This window comes from Crinia signifera, chromosome 8 (genome assembly GCF_055691185.1).
Source record: "Crinia signifera chromosome 8, ASM5569118v1, whole genome shotgun sequence".
NCBI lineage: Eukaryota > Metazoa > Chordata > Amphibia > Anura > Myobatrachidae > Crinia > Crinia signifera.
In genome coordinates this window covers 106,078,917-106,095,591 of record NC_139224.1, presented here as the reverse complement: position 1 = coordinate 106,095,591, position 16,675 = coordinate 106,078,917, and the positions used below count along the sequence as shown (strand labels likewise).

At 41.7% G+C, this 16,675-nt stretch overlaps 1 protein-coding gene across 2 annotated transcripts in view; it reads right to left on the bottom strand.

Moving 5' to 3' along the window:
• Window positions 1–1,390: 1,390 nt before the first annotated feature.
• The window catches only part of OLFM3 (olfactomedin 3), a 173,386-nt gene continuing 158,101 nt past the window's right edge, over window positions 1,391–16,675 (bottom strand). For both annotated transcript variants that reach the window (XM_083156923.1, XM_083156922.1), the window contains exon 6: window positions 1,391–15,129. In XM_083156923.1, the coding sequence (XP_083013049.1) occupies window positions 14,452–15,129 (678 nt within the window). In that variant the 3' untranslated portion in view covers window positions 1,391–14,451. The remainder of the gene's footprint in view (window positions 15,130–16,675) is intronic.

Genomic DNA, 16,675 nt, shown 5'->3' with positions numbered 1-16,675 from the left:
TAATTACATCTCGGCCTGTAAACCTAACAAATGGACTAACAATTTGGCATCCACAGCCCTGACCTTGGGTGCCTAAAGAGGGTACCCCTTTTCGGTGGTCCTACCTTCCCAGGAAACCCAGGCCATGGCTGATTAGTTAGGGGATTAATGTTAGGGCCCAGGAACCAATTTAAGTGTTCCCTGACTGAGGTATTATATCCCTGGTTAGTGGAGTCAATGCTGCTTAAAAAATACAGGGGAACCCCATATTTGTTCCCTTTGTTTTTAAAGCCATTACCAGTCCAAGGGCCCAGTGCTGGTTCTTATAAAACATGGGGACACCATACATTGTCCCCATTCATTCTATTATTCCAACATAGTGCAGTACCGCAACTCTGTCATCCATCATCTCATAGCAGAACATATACAGTATCTTTATGCCTCATAGCACTATATATACACATACCTCTTAACTGTCCCAGATTTTGCGGGATCAGACCTTTTTTGGGACCACCCCGCGTCCCGCCTGGGGACGGCAGTGTCCCGAGGTGGTGTTGGGGGGAATTTGGGAGTCTCCCCTGCTACCGCTGCTTTGCACGTAATAGACACTGTGCGCATGCGCATCTATTCAAGGCAGGACAGGGGGTATAGAGTCCCGCTCTACATATCACCAAAGTTGGGAGGTATGTATACAGCATGTGTATATGCCTTTCATCAGTGTATATACAGATTCTGTATATGCTTAGCGTCAGTGTATATATATCTCACATTAGTCTATATATTGCATCTGTATACAATATCTCTTTTTTCACTGTATATACAGTCATCTGTCTGCACTTTCTCTGAATACAACTTTTACCCCCTTCTGCGAGAACCTTACTACTAGGCTGATTTTTTGTGAATCATAAACTTTGTAAATATACCACAGTATATATTAACATGGATTAGGGATACTATATAATTAAAAATATATATACTTTTTTAGTTTATACTTATTCTTACTGTTTTCTGTTTATCTTTCACCATTAATTTGATCTTTCATGTCAATAAGGTGGAAGTAGGCAAGCAGGTAGTGGGTACAGATAGGGGGTAGGGGTGCTCCAATCTGTCCCTGCATACACGATCAGAAAACATGAGAACACAGTTATCGTGTTTGTTTAAAAAACAACAACAACAACTTTTTAACTCATGTTTAATCTCAGGCAAACACGGGTGAGGTAAAAATCTAACTATTAAATTTACCCCATAGAATGTAAGCAGCAGTGGTGCAGGCAGTGGTGTAACTAGATACTTTGTGGGAAATTTACTAAGATGGGATGTTTTTTGTTTGTTACCAGTAGGTCAAATGCTCATTGCCAAGTGCAACATATATATTCCAAGGGAAGAAAAGCAGAGGAGCGCTCCATAGTGCAATATTTAAAGTATGTTTTATTCACATAAAAACTTTTTAAGAACAGATAAAAGTACTGGGTCATGTACCCTGACTAGCGGTTACCACAACCACAATATATTTCAGCATAGTTCTGTGGATTTCACAGAGAGTTGGAGAGGTTAAACTCAGACAGCCCAGCCCTCTGACGAAGTCCGTTGATGATGAAACGTGTTGGGGCGTGGCCTAGTGTCATCCTGCTGTCTGAGTGTAACTGACTCCACCCAGCCACCACTTGGGCTGCAGTGCCATTGATGCGCCACTTTGTGCTGGGACTGATATAAATTATTACTTAGCAACTGAGACTCTGATTCAGGTTTACATACATCTCTGAGTCTCCACATGTAAAGTACCTGTTCTGTACATTTTCAGAACGAGTCCTGCATGATTGCTTAGTCATATCATGGTTGACATTTTGCACCATTAAGGGGGCCGGGTGAGGGGGCAGTGATAAGGACCATTCTGCAAAAAATGGGACTTCAGCTCTGTTGGAATGCCAAGGCCAGGCTCTGTGTGTGTTTGGACAGTCAACTCCTGGCCCCCAAAAGAGGACTTTTGGCCAAGGGGTATGGCCTCCAGAGAATATTAACATTTATATCTTACATGCAAAAGGGGAGAGCCAGTGTCCAATCCGATGGGCAGCAGGGTGTGTGGGTGTGATCGATCCCAACGCAAGGAGAGAGAGAACAAAATGCTGATGCAGTTGTGTCTCTCCCCAGTCCAGTGCACAGCAGCATGTGATGGCTGATCTGGGAAGAGAGGATGCTGAAGCAGCAGTTAGTTCTCTCTCTCCCTACCCAAAGTGCGTCTCTCTGCAATGGGAAGGGGGCTGCAGGACCCAGACCCCCATCAGGCCCCTCCAAAAAGCCTCAATCTGGCTGCCAGTCCAAGCAAGCTCAGGCTTACTCAGGTTGCCTCACATTCTGCATGAATGAAAACTCATAGGAATCCTACTGAGATAAAAAAAAAATGTGTGTGCATGTGTGCAATAACAATAATAATAATATTAGATACGACAAGACTTATGGAGATTCAAAACATGATAATTTGTATAGTCAAAGTGTACACAATTACACAGAAAACTGTCAGTATATTGGCTTTATAAAAAATAGCACTGCTGATTTACACAGAAAGTGAAGAGATACAATTGCACAATGTTGGTTACAAGAACAACATATACAGGTCTGAAATATGCTTGCAAGAGTTAAAAATGTGCTACAATACAGAAGCACCAGGCCCAGGATGAGAGTTAAGGCAAAATGTAACACATATATTTAAATTTTTAATATTACAAAATTCTTCCAGCTTTCTCCTGGTGTAGATAAAATAATCAGCAGTATGAATACTAGTGATAACGTAACCGGTGGTGGAACTGCACACTGCTGTGGAGGTCACACAGAACAACGAAGGCAAGGAGAATGTAACCAGTGGTGGAACTGCACACTGCAGTGGAACTAACACAATTAAATGGATGCAAGGATGATGTAACCAGTGGAATGCACACTGCTGTGGAGATAATGCAGAGAATGGATGCAAGGACAATGTAATAGGTGGTGGAACTGCGCACTGGTGTGGAGGTCACACAGAACACAGAGCAATGGAGGCAAGGACCATGTAACCAGTGGTGAAAATGCACACTGCTGTGGAGGTAACGCAGAGAAATGGATGCAAAGACAATATAATAGGTGGTGGAACTGTGCACTGGTGTGGAGATAACAGAACACAGAACAATGGATGGAAGGACAATGTAACCGGTGGCAGAAATGAGCACTGATGTGGAGGTAACACAGAACACAGCAATGGATTAAAAGACAATGACACTGGTGGTGGAACTACACACTTATGTGGAGGTAACACAGAACAATGGATGCAAGGACAATAACCAGTGGTGGAACTGCGCACTGATGTGGAGGTAACACAGAACACAGCAATGGATTCAAAGACAAATGGACTGGTGGTAGAACTACAAACTTATTTGGAGGTAACAGAACAATGGATGCAAGGGCAATGTAACCATTGGTGGAAATGCGCACTTCTGTGGAGGTAACACTATGAAATGGATACAAGGACAATGTACAGTAACAAGTGGTGGAACTGCACAATGCTGAATGTAACTTATGGTAATAGAAACTAGGGTATCGGTAACTGTGTTTACATATGTAAACTGTATTACAAAATAATGTATTAGCTCTGATGAGCTGTGAACATTGTTTGGTATAAACACATAATGATTTTATATTATTTTAAAAATGCTAATTACATTTTTAATTTAAATGCATATGAAAAGCAGATTGTTTAAATTTTTTTTACAATACTTGATACTGTACAGTATATACTGTAGCAAGCTTTTGTCCCTTAAGTATTCAGCATGTTACACTTGTTGTTCAACTCAATTCTTATTCATTTCAATGATTAGTCCACCTCTGCAGCAGTTATTGCTGGGCTCTGCAGTCAGTACATGGACAGCTGTTATCACGATTACCTACATATGCTTTGTTGCTATTTGTAATGTTATGGCCAATGTGTTGCCCTTACCACCAAGCAGCTCTGTGCAGAGGTGGATTTTCCGAAAGGCAACCTAAGTGCCTGCCTAGGGTCCAGCAGGTCTCAAGGGGCCCCATAAATATATCCTGGCTATCCATAACATCCCCAGAGAAGTATTGCACAACTACAGCATAACACTATGACATCACATGGACCTGCTCACACTTTCTAAGTCCCTTTGATGTTCTTTAATAGGATAACAAAATATTTGGACACACAAAATCTCCACTGCATGTGGGCAGACAGTTTACTTTAAAAGTGACACAGGCATTATGATTAAGCTCACTTCCAAATGATCTAGACCCTGATTCAGATTTGCATCCAATGTCCATGTTATTTAGTTTTCCGAGCATACTACCCAGACTCAGAAAGTAGTTTGGATAGAAGCAGCTGAATTAACTTATTTTATCATCTTAAGCATACTTGTCTAATCTTTCAAAAGTGCTGGGAGATGCTCAGTGTTCTAGGCAGTCCCCCCCCACACACACAGAAGAGTGGGCAAATCTCCCATATCCCACCTGCTTCCTAGTGAAGCTGGCATGCTGAGAAGTTCATACAAGTAATTGCAGTGCCTTATTGAGTGGGTAGGACCAAATGATGGAACTTGACATTATTTACCCCCACCCCCTCCACGCAGACCTATGAATTGTGGCAGCGCAGCCAGAGACTCCTTGGACAGTGCAGAAATTCTAGAATGCTGGGCACGCCCCTGGGGTGATATAATAGGGGCGTCCTCATGCCTCTTCCCCATATGGCCATGCATCAGATTGTAGTAAATGCAAGCTTCCTGTGAGGCCATGCCCCTTCCTGAGAAGTCACACCCCTTTTTCAGAGAGCGGAATGTTAAATGCCCTGGGTTTCACTGACTAAATGCCGCCTTTGCACATAGAGGTGGAGCAAATGCAATTAGCTAGATTAATAAATAAGAGAGAGTGCGCATGGCTACTGACTTAGTATGTCAGGTCAGAAGTGTGCACAAAGTTAGAGCTGGGCAGGTGATACAGATGGTCAGCCAGTAAGCCAAATTACCAGCACAGGTCAAAATTTAAATAAGGGAGCAGCACAAACTGGCAGGGAGTCAGTTTGTAATGGCAGTTGATGGCAGTTATTGTGCCTCCCCTCTTTGAATTTTGAACTGCACCACAGCCCCTCCTATGGAGCTTCCCCCTGCTAGTTACCTTCGGTCACAGGCCATTGACCAGCTTTTAATCTTAAGTTATCAAAGGCCAACCATAATATAAAAACTCCCTAATACCACGGTCACACTGCCACTGCCACGACAAACCCCTGTTGAAAGGCAAACTGCTTGACCCGTTAATTTACCTAGCAGTTTGAACAGTATTCCGGCGCTGCAGTAGTTGGCATTTAAATGCCGGGTAAAAGCCGGGTTGTTCTCACGCAGTGAGAACGTGGTAATATATAAAGATTTCTATTACTAACCAAAACTATAATTGGATAGTCACAAATTTGGACTCCAAGGTGGAGGTGACAGCTAATTCCAAATTATCTTGTTTTTCTTTTTCTTCTTCAGGATCTCTGATGATAACTTGCATTTTATTACACTGAAACAGAAGCAGAAGTCTATAATTGAATGATTAATTCATTAGTTAAAACTGTGTGATTATACTGGATATTGAAAGCTCCCTCAGCAATAACATTTATGAAATAGTAGTATGCTTTTAATAATTAGCATAATTAACAGACTCCTGGGTAGCTCTGGGGACATGAAAATGCAAAAAAATGCAGGACATTTTGGAATTCATAACTACAGGATGGTTTCTAAATGTCACCAGCACTGTCACGTGGAGCTTTTGACATTTCAATGCACCCATTTATTTAAATAGGGTTAATCGGACACCTGTGGAAGCAACATTAAATGAATTGGACCATTTCAGTACTTGTACATGCATAATAGATTTTTTTTTGGTGATTTCCAAGATTGATCTATTAAATTGAGTATTAATAGATTCACCTACTGTTTAAAAAATCGGTGATATAAGCTATTTTGTTATTTTTTTAATATACTTTTTGAAATTTTTTTTCTATTTGCTTGTAATATAATCAGTGATTAAGAAATTGGCCTGTAAATCACTGATATTAACTAATTATATTAAAATTATTTTTTTTCTAAAAAATTGTCCTTTTATACCCTTTTCAAATTGCACAAATCACCCAAGTTATTGCTGGTTCGACCTGGGTCATGGTGCGGTGTGAAAGCACAAACCCTAATAACCCAGGTTGACCAACCCAGAAAATAAAAAGAGTTTAACGTAAAAGGATCAGAATCCGGTCAGACCCAGGATAAGATCCCGGGTCCAACCCGGCTTTGAGATGTGAAAGCGGGATGTGTTCTTTAAAAAAATATATATATATTTTTTTTTTAGACCAGTGGTTCTCAACCTTGGTCCTCAGGACCCCCAACAGTTCATGTTTCCCAGGTCACCCAGCAGGTGCACAATTGCACTCATTTGAGGACTGAACTACTTATCTAGCCTGAGTTGTTCTGTCAGCACTGTGGATAAGTTGTTTGGATAAACTTTGGAGTTTACTCTACAGCAGGCATGTCCAACCTGCGGCCCTCCAGATGTGCTAAAACTACACATCCCAGCATGCATTGCCATCATTCTAGCATTCCCTAATAGCCAAATTGTGGCAAGGCATGCTGGGATGTGTAGTTTTAGCACATCTGGAGGGCCGCAGGTTGGACAAGCCTGCTCTACAGTATGTCATTACTGACCTTACTGTGTTTATAACATTTCTTTATGCGATGCGATTTTCACGTTCCCGCTCCCTGTCAATCCCGCTCCCTGACAGATCCTGACAGAAATCATTCTGAGGTGATTTTGTGTAGAGAGAGGAAGCATAACTGAGAGCTGGTGATTTTTAGAGTGTTATGACTGATTTATCGCTGTTCTTATCGAGATGGCTGGATCGATTACTATGTTTTCGCTGCTGCAGACCGAGGAGGAGGCTGTGGCATTTTTCCAAGCCCACGGTCTTCTTCCTGTGGCGATGAATTGTGAAAATGGGCACGCCATGCAACTTTCTTTGAAGGAGTCAATGTGGCGCTGCCATGTCCGAGTGTGTCGGCTGAAGGTGAGCCTGAGAGCGGCACACTGGTTTCCAGGCTGCCGCTTGTCGTTTGTGATGCTGCAGTTTATTTATTCGTGGGCACAGGAGCTCACCTCTATTGAGTACTGCAGCCAGCAGCTGGACATCTCTAAAAAAAAACACTGTCCTCTATAACCGGTGGATGCGTGACGCATATGCTCTGGATATAATGGCGCAGCCCCAGCGGCGGATTGGAGGACCAGGCCTAATCGTGAATCGTGGATGAGACCCTCTTCGTGAAGCAGAAGAACAACGCTGGCCGCATTCTTCCAAAGCAGTGGATCTTCAGGAGGGATATGCCGAGAGACAGGCCAGTGCTTTCTGCAAATGGTGCCCAGGCGGAATGCCACTACCTTGATGGACTGCATCCAGGAGAATGTAGAGCCAGGCACGACAATCTATACAGACTGTTGGAGGGCGTATTCGACCGCCCAACTTGAACTGGCTGGATATCAGCACTTTACGGTAAACCACCGGTTCCATTTTATTGATCCGGCAACAGGGGTCCACACCCAAAATGTGGAACGACTTTGGGGTGTGTGTAAGTGGCAAAATAAGCGCCAAAGAGGCACTGCACATCACGAGCTACAGTCAAACCTCACGGAGTGGTGCAAAACTTTGGGGGCTGAGGACCCTTTCCTCTGTATAATTGAGGCCCTGAAGCTCCTACCAAAGGACGATTAAACATTTTCTCATTTATTATTATTGAGAGCCATTGAGCCCGAAGCGTGGAGAGCTCCACGAGCTCCGCGAGGGGCCGAGGATTACTTTACATGTATTCCGCGTCCGTTCGCCACACTTCGGGCTCGGTGGCTCGCTGCTCTCAGCACACTATATAAAATCAACTCCACGCCGACGTGGATAATGGGGTATGAAAAGGATGGAGGACGCGTTCCGCTGCGCTCGCCACGCTTCGGGGTAGTGTGGATACCGGGGGTGACGCAAAACAATGCCAGAGGTGCTTACAATTGTAAGCACCCATCATTTGTAATACTATGCACAAATCACATCTCATCTCATTGCATCACCTGTCATATTAAGCACCCATCAAATCTAATGCCGGGTGCTTGTACAATTAAATATTGTATCGCATCGCATCGCATGGTGCCATGTGATCCTATGCGATATTTCATTTTCCTGTGCACTTAACATGGACATCGCATTGCACGCATCGCACAGCACTATACACGCTACGCGATGCGATTTTCCTATGCAGAATTGCCCACTAAGCTATTTGCTTAGTGGGCACTGTGCTAGGAAACAAGTACCTATAATTTCATAAACAATAAAATATATATATATATATATATATATAGACAAGGAGACTATAATAGTAAACTGAATTTCTAGACAAACAATTAAGGGCCTGATTCTGGTTGACTCGGATGGGGCTGACTTGGGCCCTGTTACCGATGTTAGGGGAAATATGCGCATGTGCAGACCCCCTTTGTGAACGCCTTCAGCGCGTATCACACATTTGCCGTGGTGTTCGTTTTGTTGAGAGCGGAAAGGGTGTGGGCACGGAACTGGGATAGGGGAATGCTCAGCGTTTTATTGGCACTCACAAAAAATGTCTATGTGGGGTGGGTGGGTGATGCCACATGACCTCAGCACCCGCCCCCAATTCTGTGATCAGCGGCCATCTGTAAAGTAAGTATTGACTTACTTTTCAGACCAGAGGCTGCAGAAATAATTAGAAGGTCAGGGACATTTGAATGATTTCTCCTACATAACGGCACATGCGAGGGTATGTGCAAGCATGCACATCCCCTCACATACAAATTTGAAGATTTGCGTGGGGGGTGGGGGGAAGTAAGGAGTTGATTGAGTGGTGCATTTTCACCTTTCACTTTATCTCCAGGCTGAATACATCTGCCACACTGTTTGCTATTGCTAACACACACACATGCACGCTGAATAGTCTCTATATAAATCTTATGTACCAAGGTGTTTCAATAGATAAGGAAACAAGACCCATCATGGAGATTAAATGAGCATATGCATGTAATCAATAATATGGCCTTGTTATAGATTCTTTTTTTTACGTACAATACTCCCAATAATTGTGTAAGTATTTGTCCCACAATTACACCAAGGCTAGTAACTCCCAGTAGTAGCACCATAGAAAATCGCATCCTGTTTTCTGAGTGTCGCTTGGCCTTATCGTGCAGCAATGTGACACGGTTTGCATCAAACAGATTTTTTTTTTGACAAATTGTCCTCTGCAATTTGCTCAATGTGTCACAATAGTGATGAGCATTCAACAGTATCTCCCTTGATGAGCAAATCATTAAGAAGCACACCCTTGTGGACGCATACCTGTTTCTGTCACATGATATACTTTACTGTACAACTCAACAAGTTGGCGATGTGCCTTTAAGATGTAGAAATTGACACTATGTACCTCAGTGTTTGACAATGTGTCCACCAGTACAGCCATCTTAGAACTGATGTTGGAACAGTATGACTGATATGAAGCACAGTCTAATGGCCATGAGGAAAGCAGTGATCTACCTGCTCTGGCCAGGTAGAAAATGAGCATAAAATAGAGAACATTTCAAACAGGAGAGATCTTGTTACATTACTTATTACAAATCACTATGTATGATCAAGAAAATAGAAACCTAGTAAAACAATAGACTCTGTTTATATTCTCGATTGGTTCCTTGAATTGGATCAGCAGTTTTACCAGTAATGCAATGCATATTATAACGGTATACAATTACTCGCTGATCAAGAGTAATTGGCTTGCTGTGGGATATATGCAATTAATGGCTTATCTGGGATTGTGCTTCCCTTGCCTTAGACAAGCGAAGCTAAATCTCAAAAGAAGACAGGTTTCCAGCTTAAATGGGGCTGCGGTTTCACTGTGTTTTTTTAGGAGAAAATGTGTTTGTTTTTTAACGGGCAATCTAATTGGATAGTCAACAGGTTCTCAAAGTTGGTCTTCAGGACCCCACACAGAGAACGTTTTGCAGGATTCCTCACAGAATCAAGAGAAATAATTAGCTCCAAATGTGTCAGTCAGTAATAAGTGCCCCTGTTGGGTGACCTGGAAAACCTGAACTGAGTGGGGTCCTGGGGACCGAGTTTGAGAAGCACTGGGATAGTCCAAAAATAAACATTGTCAAAACATCTGGAACAATAGTGAAAAACTGACTGCGCTCAAAATAAATGACATGTTCCTTCCCAACTAATGTCTCAACTGTGAATTTAGTTACATATAAGGTAAGCAGGTAGCACAATGCTATTTACATACAAGGCTGGATTGAAAAGTAATGCCTCCATGGCTATACATTTTTTATTTGTGAACACCTTTGAACACTTTTGTGTGTACATGATAACTCAGTTTATCCTCTATGTAATGCACTATTCACTTTTCAACGTGGTCCCCATCCCTTTCCACTCATACGCGCCAACACTCGACGAGTCCGGCAAACCCATTGGAGAACAAAGCTGTGGGTTGATGTCGAAACCAGGACCGAATGGCAGCTTTTACCTAGTTTACACAATTAAAGTGTTGACCCTTAAGGTGCTCTTTCAACATTGAAGAGGTTTACAGCCCATGTAGATCAAGGAGGTCCTGCCACACCATACACCGTACAGCCCCGTCATTGCGTGGAAAGGGATGGGGACTATGTTGAAAAGTGAATAGTGCATTACATACAGGATAAACAGAATTATAATGTACAAATAAAAGTGTTCAAATTTGTTCACAAATAAAAAAAACTTAGTATAGCCATAGATGCATTACTTTTCAATCCAGCCTCGAAGTATATGTGTAATGTAACCACGACCAATGATACTGGTAAATCAGAAAACATGATGCCTTCTCTTGTTTGCACAATAAACCATTAGAAATTCATGATTCATCAATGCCCGGGAGAACTACTGGACATTCTTTCAAAGTGATGGCATGGTCGTTTTTAATACAACAGGATAAGGCAAATAGTTTAACCATTGACATTCCAACTACAGTATCAGTTTCATGTTAAAGGAATGACTCTTTAGGAACTCATCACAGGCCAAGGCTTTGCATATATATCTTTTTGCTATCATTATAAAGTTTTCAGGTTTAATCCAGTACCCCTCTTTTTGTATTGAACATGGACACAATTTAATTGTGCACCATAAGCAAGGGTTAATACTGTTTAACATTGTGTACTCCCTACACCGCATAGAAATGACACCACAGAATTCTCTGGGGTAAATTGACTAAACTGGGAGTTCTATTAAAGATAGGATGTTGCCCATAGCAACTAACCGGATTCTATCTATTATCTTCTAGAAGGTGCTAAATAAATAAGAAATATGATTGGTTGCTATTGGCAACATCCCAATTTTCAAAAAAAAACTTAGTAAATTTACCCCTTGGAGGGCAGCATTTACAAGTAGTGTAGTTGGCGTATATTATACAATACAAATATGCTAATGCCCTGAACTGTAAGGAGTTCTCTAAAGATTGGCATGTAACTACTGGCAAAATATATACAACATACAGTACTGTAGTGTTGATAGATGGAGAGTGACAGAGACATGACCGTGAAGAGACTTCTAAAAAATGAAATGTTCCGCAATGGTAGACATAAGTATTATACTGACGCATACTGAAGCACAAACACAGATGAAATTGACAATTAGAAATAGAAGTATAAATATCCTAGAAAACGCCACTTCTCTTGGCAACAAAGTGAATGAGTAAATAAATAATTAAATAAAAGCAGTGTGATTTACTAAACCATGTCCAGAGATCACATTGACTTTAAAATCCTGATGCCTTTTTTCATATGCAATATCTTTTGCAGTCAGCAAATTAATACCACACACTGGTTACTTGCTCATAGTCTTAATGCATTAATAGAGTCAGTGTGATTAATAGACCAAATAATTGTCCATCGTTATGACTTATTAGTAGAGGCCGCTCCAGGGTTTAATAATTATGGATAATTAGACCTGCCAGCGAGTTATTCAGTGATATGATAGAGGAGTAGGGGGTGGTCCCAGCTTAATAACTCTTTTACAGTTCTGCTTAACTTAGTAGCAGCGAGTGCAATTAATTCCTGGATTGGACAGCAATGACGGCAGTATTTTACATCTTATAGTTACCCGATCAGCATCTGCGGAAATGAAACCTGCTTCTGTGCTGTCACCTTGGCTTGCTACATTATATTAGCAGTTTAGTCAATACTATATCATTTGTAATCATGATACAGCTCATGTATGTCAGAAATGCACATTAACCCAACTCTTGTTTGTCCAAAGTTCAGATGTTTAGGCTTAGTTTACCCCATTGCCATTATAACAGTCCTTGCTTAAAAATAACACATTCATTTAAATAGGCTTCTTATATTGATGTGAACTCTCACATCTACAAGTAGTAAACATTTAACTTGAAATTAAGGAGGACATTTGCACATATTTTTATGTTTTATATATTTATATAGTTTTTGTTAGGGAATCGGTGAAATTCTGCAAGTTAAAAATCCCTGATTTTTGGAGCCAATTATGATCATCTTTCGAAGCTGTATGGGTCCAAATAGAATAGACATTAGGCATTTAGTAGATTTTCTTGTTAAGAAAATTGTAAGCTTGCGAGCAGGGCCCTCCTACCTCTATGTCGGTTTATTTCTAACCAGTTTGTTTAATCACTCTTGTTTCCAATTGTAAAGCGCAACAGAATTTGCTGCACTATATATAAGAAACTATAAATAAATAAATACTGTTAAATGCTGTTTAACTGATAGTCTAAAAGCAATATAACAATAGGCCTGTACTTGCACTAAGTGAAACTCATGTGTTTTGCTTAACGTCAATTGCATTGCTGTCTGCGGCATTCACTTAGGAAAATAAAACAGAGCTCCACAGGAGCACTCAATAAGTACATGTGCTCTGTTGTTTTCAGAGAGCGTCACATAACATATTTGTGTACTACATACACCACAGCTGTACTCAATGATTTCAGCACAACATGCTGAATGGCAGTAGCTTCGTGTTTCGCTGTCCACACCCACAACTGATGGCTACACAAAGATGTCATCTGAAGGCAAATTTGCAGGAAAGAGTGTATACAGTATGTGCTGTCTAGCTAGAGACATATGCATCACATCAGCAATTAAATTGTTATTCTGCTATTTTAAGTAACTGTTTCCGACACCTCAAGAGTTGTCCACACTGTAATCTCATTCGGTAGGGAGATACAGGCACAGACAGCCCTAGGCACAGGCAGTATTGGACAAAAGCTTAAGGGCATCTGGGAAAACCTAGAGGCATCTGTAAGTCTAAAAACCCATTGCTCCCATGGATTTACAAGCTTTTTGGCACTGCTGTAACTTTGCCTGTTATCTTGTATTACATTAACAGACAGCAGAGCAGCAGTAACAGATATCCTGTGTAGCTGAGCTCTTGCTGCTTCCGTTAGAATGATGCTGTTGTGACCTACAGTCAATGAAGAGCATGCCAGGGGAAAGAAACAAAGGGAAGACAGCAAAGGTAAGCAAATTATGAGAGCTTGTTGAAGAGATAGGTTGGGGTTTGGACTGTAGAAGGCAACAAGGGGGGAGTTTGATGGCTGGATACATAAGGGGGAGATATTTAATGACTGAAAACAAGGAAAATCCTCTTCCCCCCAATCTCCCACTGTTATGAGGCTAATGCCCATTTAGTGTGGCCATGCCCCCTTCTCAGGTGCATGCAAAGGGTCCCACATTGTAATGGAGGAAACTCCAGCATAACTCTTAAATGGAGCAAAACATTAGTCAGGGTTGACTTGAATGCATTTTTAAATGCTGGGGCAAGTACATCATTCTGACCTTTATTTTTAAAGATTTTTTTTCCAATTGCCATATGTAAAGGGCTTTAAATAGAAAAGTATTAACAGAGGAAAATATAATGCCTTGGAACATTGACATTCACACCCTTGATACACTAAGTTTCAGGGCTTCAGGACTATGTGAACTTTATTATTGTTTATGATTGGGATGAATATCATTCACTTTTTTATTTGTTTCTCATAAATATGAGAAAAAGCAGCTCTGCTTTAATATCCAATGTTTCTTTGACTCAATATGAAATATCTGTAAGCTATTTTTATAATACACCACAGAATTCTGAAGTAAAATGGCTTCAAAATGGCACTACTGCACAAAATGGTCACCAGGATGTTTATACTTTAACAATGTTCATATTAAAGTGTAACCATTTTTTTCCTCACTTCTGTAGAAACACATTCAACATAAGACAAAATTAAATATCAGAAATTGTATAAAATAAAAAAGAAACAGAAATGAAATGGGCAAAAAAAGAAGTAAAAAGTGCTAAGAAAATACAGTAAATGAAGGTATTTTAAAAGACGAGCGAGGGACCCTGGGTGAAAGGCAGGATGTTGAACTTCAAATATCACCGTCCGTTTTAATGATGTGAAAAAGCGTGACATTGAAGAGCACCTGGTGTCCATTGTTCCAGGCGTAAAGGGCACGATCCCGGGCATTGTAATCCAGCATGGATATGTGAAAGTACTGATTATGAAATGGGATGTCCATGTACTCATATGAAGAGGACTTGGTTGAATATGAGTAATAGACCTTGGCCCCAGTAAGGTGGTTGTTAGTGACATACAATGTGCCACAAATCATAAAGGACTCTCCAGCGCTCCTCTTGGGGTATCCAGTACTCCAGCTTTTAACCACTTCTAATGTGTCCTGTCGTAGCTGGCTGACAACAATATTGCCTGCATTCTGGTTGGTAGCATAAACAGCCCATAGTCCAAACTCATCAGCCATCAGATCAATGTCAGAGTAGCCACCCCACGTGTAAGGATAGACATTGTTGAAACCAGCGTTGTCCAAACTACGCTGGGCCAGAATCTTCCCTGTACCAAAGCTGTACTTGATGATGATGTTGCTCTGGTACTTGTTAAAGAAAAGTGACCCGTTGTAAACCAGGTGGCTGGTACCGGCCCATTTGACTGGTAAGGTGTAAGTCCTGGATTCCGCTCCAGTGACAAAATCGGCCAGTGACTTGTATTCTCGCACAATCTTGCTAGTTGTGAATCCTTCCATGTACCAGACCTGCAATACAAATTATGCAATGCTTAGGCAATCAAGGGTATAATTATAGTATAGACTTAACCAAGATCATGAAAGTGGATTGGTTAATGCAGTGGTTTTGTTGGTATACGAATGTTTTGCCAAAATCCAGTTATGACCATCATGAACATGTATAGCTTTACAGTGGTGTAATAGGGTACTGCAATTGCATAGTGGGAAATAAAAGCAGGCTGCACTCTTAGGAGTACATTTATTAAAGCTTCTGAAAAGAGGTGATCAGGTTCGGGCTATCCTTTCCTAAAATGCAATTAGGAAAATGCTGGGCGGGCGGTGTGGCCGGGAGCTGGGCCGGTGGTGCGGCTGTGTGACCTGTGCAGCGTGATCTCTGACCACATCACGTTGCGCAGAGCCGCACAGCTGGGGACAGGAGAAGCCAGGCAGCATCTGAGCGGGTGCTTGGGTGCTGCCCGGCATTAGACTGCACATGCACAGTCTAATCCCGAAATCCAAGCAATTTGGGGGCCAAATATTTTTGTCCTCCATAGATGCAATATAGGAATAAGAGGCAGAATATGATTGGTTGCTATGGGCAACATCGCCTCTATTAATTTTTAAGAAGCTTTAGTACTGTAAATGTACATCTTAATGACCATATGCAGAGGGAGCATAAGTATGGCAGGGGAGTGCTAAGCCAGAGAGGCATTTTCCTCTACCGGCTTTTCCCTGCTGGATACCCAATAATTACATAAAAAGAGAACAGGAGCTGCGATATGCGGGCAGGCCATGTGTGTGTGTGCGGGGGGGGGGGGCTGGGGTGTGTGTGCAGTGCCTCATGGCTCAGAAAGACAGAGACCCTGCTTCCCTCCCAAAGATCCTTCCACCTTGTTGGAGAAAGACTTGAGAGGTGCACCTGGCAAGGGAGCGCAAAGCACCCAATCTTACCCAGAAGTGTGGATTCCAGTAGTCCTGGCGAAAAGCGTGTGCCTGAAGCCCTGGCTGAGGAATATGTAACCCCCGGGCAATAAGTATCTAACCCCCTGGGCAATGAGCATGTAACCCCTGGTCAAGGAGCATGTAAACCCCCTTGGCAAAAAGGATGTAAGCCACCGGGTATCTCCCCCTGGCAATGAGCATGTAATCCCCCATGGCAACGAGCATGTAACCCCTGTATTAAAGAGTATGTAACCCATGACAACTAGCAATTATTCCTCTGGCAAAAAAAGCATGTAACCCCTGGCAACGAGCATGTAATCCCCCTATTGCAAGGAGCATGAAACCCCTGGCAAGTACCATGTTACCCTTTTGAATTGAGTATGTAACCACCTGACAAGGACCATGTTACTCCTGGCATGTAATTAAGTGGCATATAAGTAGCTGTACAATTAATGTGTGTGCATGTATAATATGCGTATAATGAATGCATATAATGTGTAATAGGCATAATGTTGTGTGGTATAATGGAACTGTCTTTATTTACGATTTACTTGTCCTAAATTGCCTGTATTGTGATTCATTATTTAATTGTTTTTTTGCTCATGTTTGTATTGTTAGGTGCTGCGGAACCTTT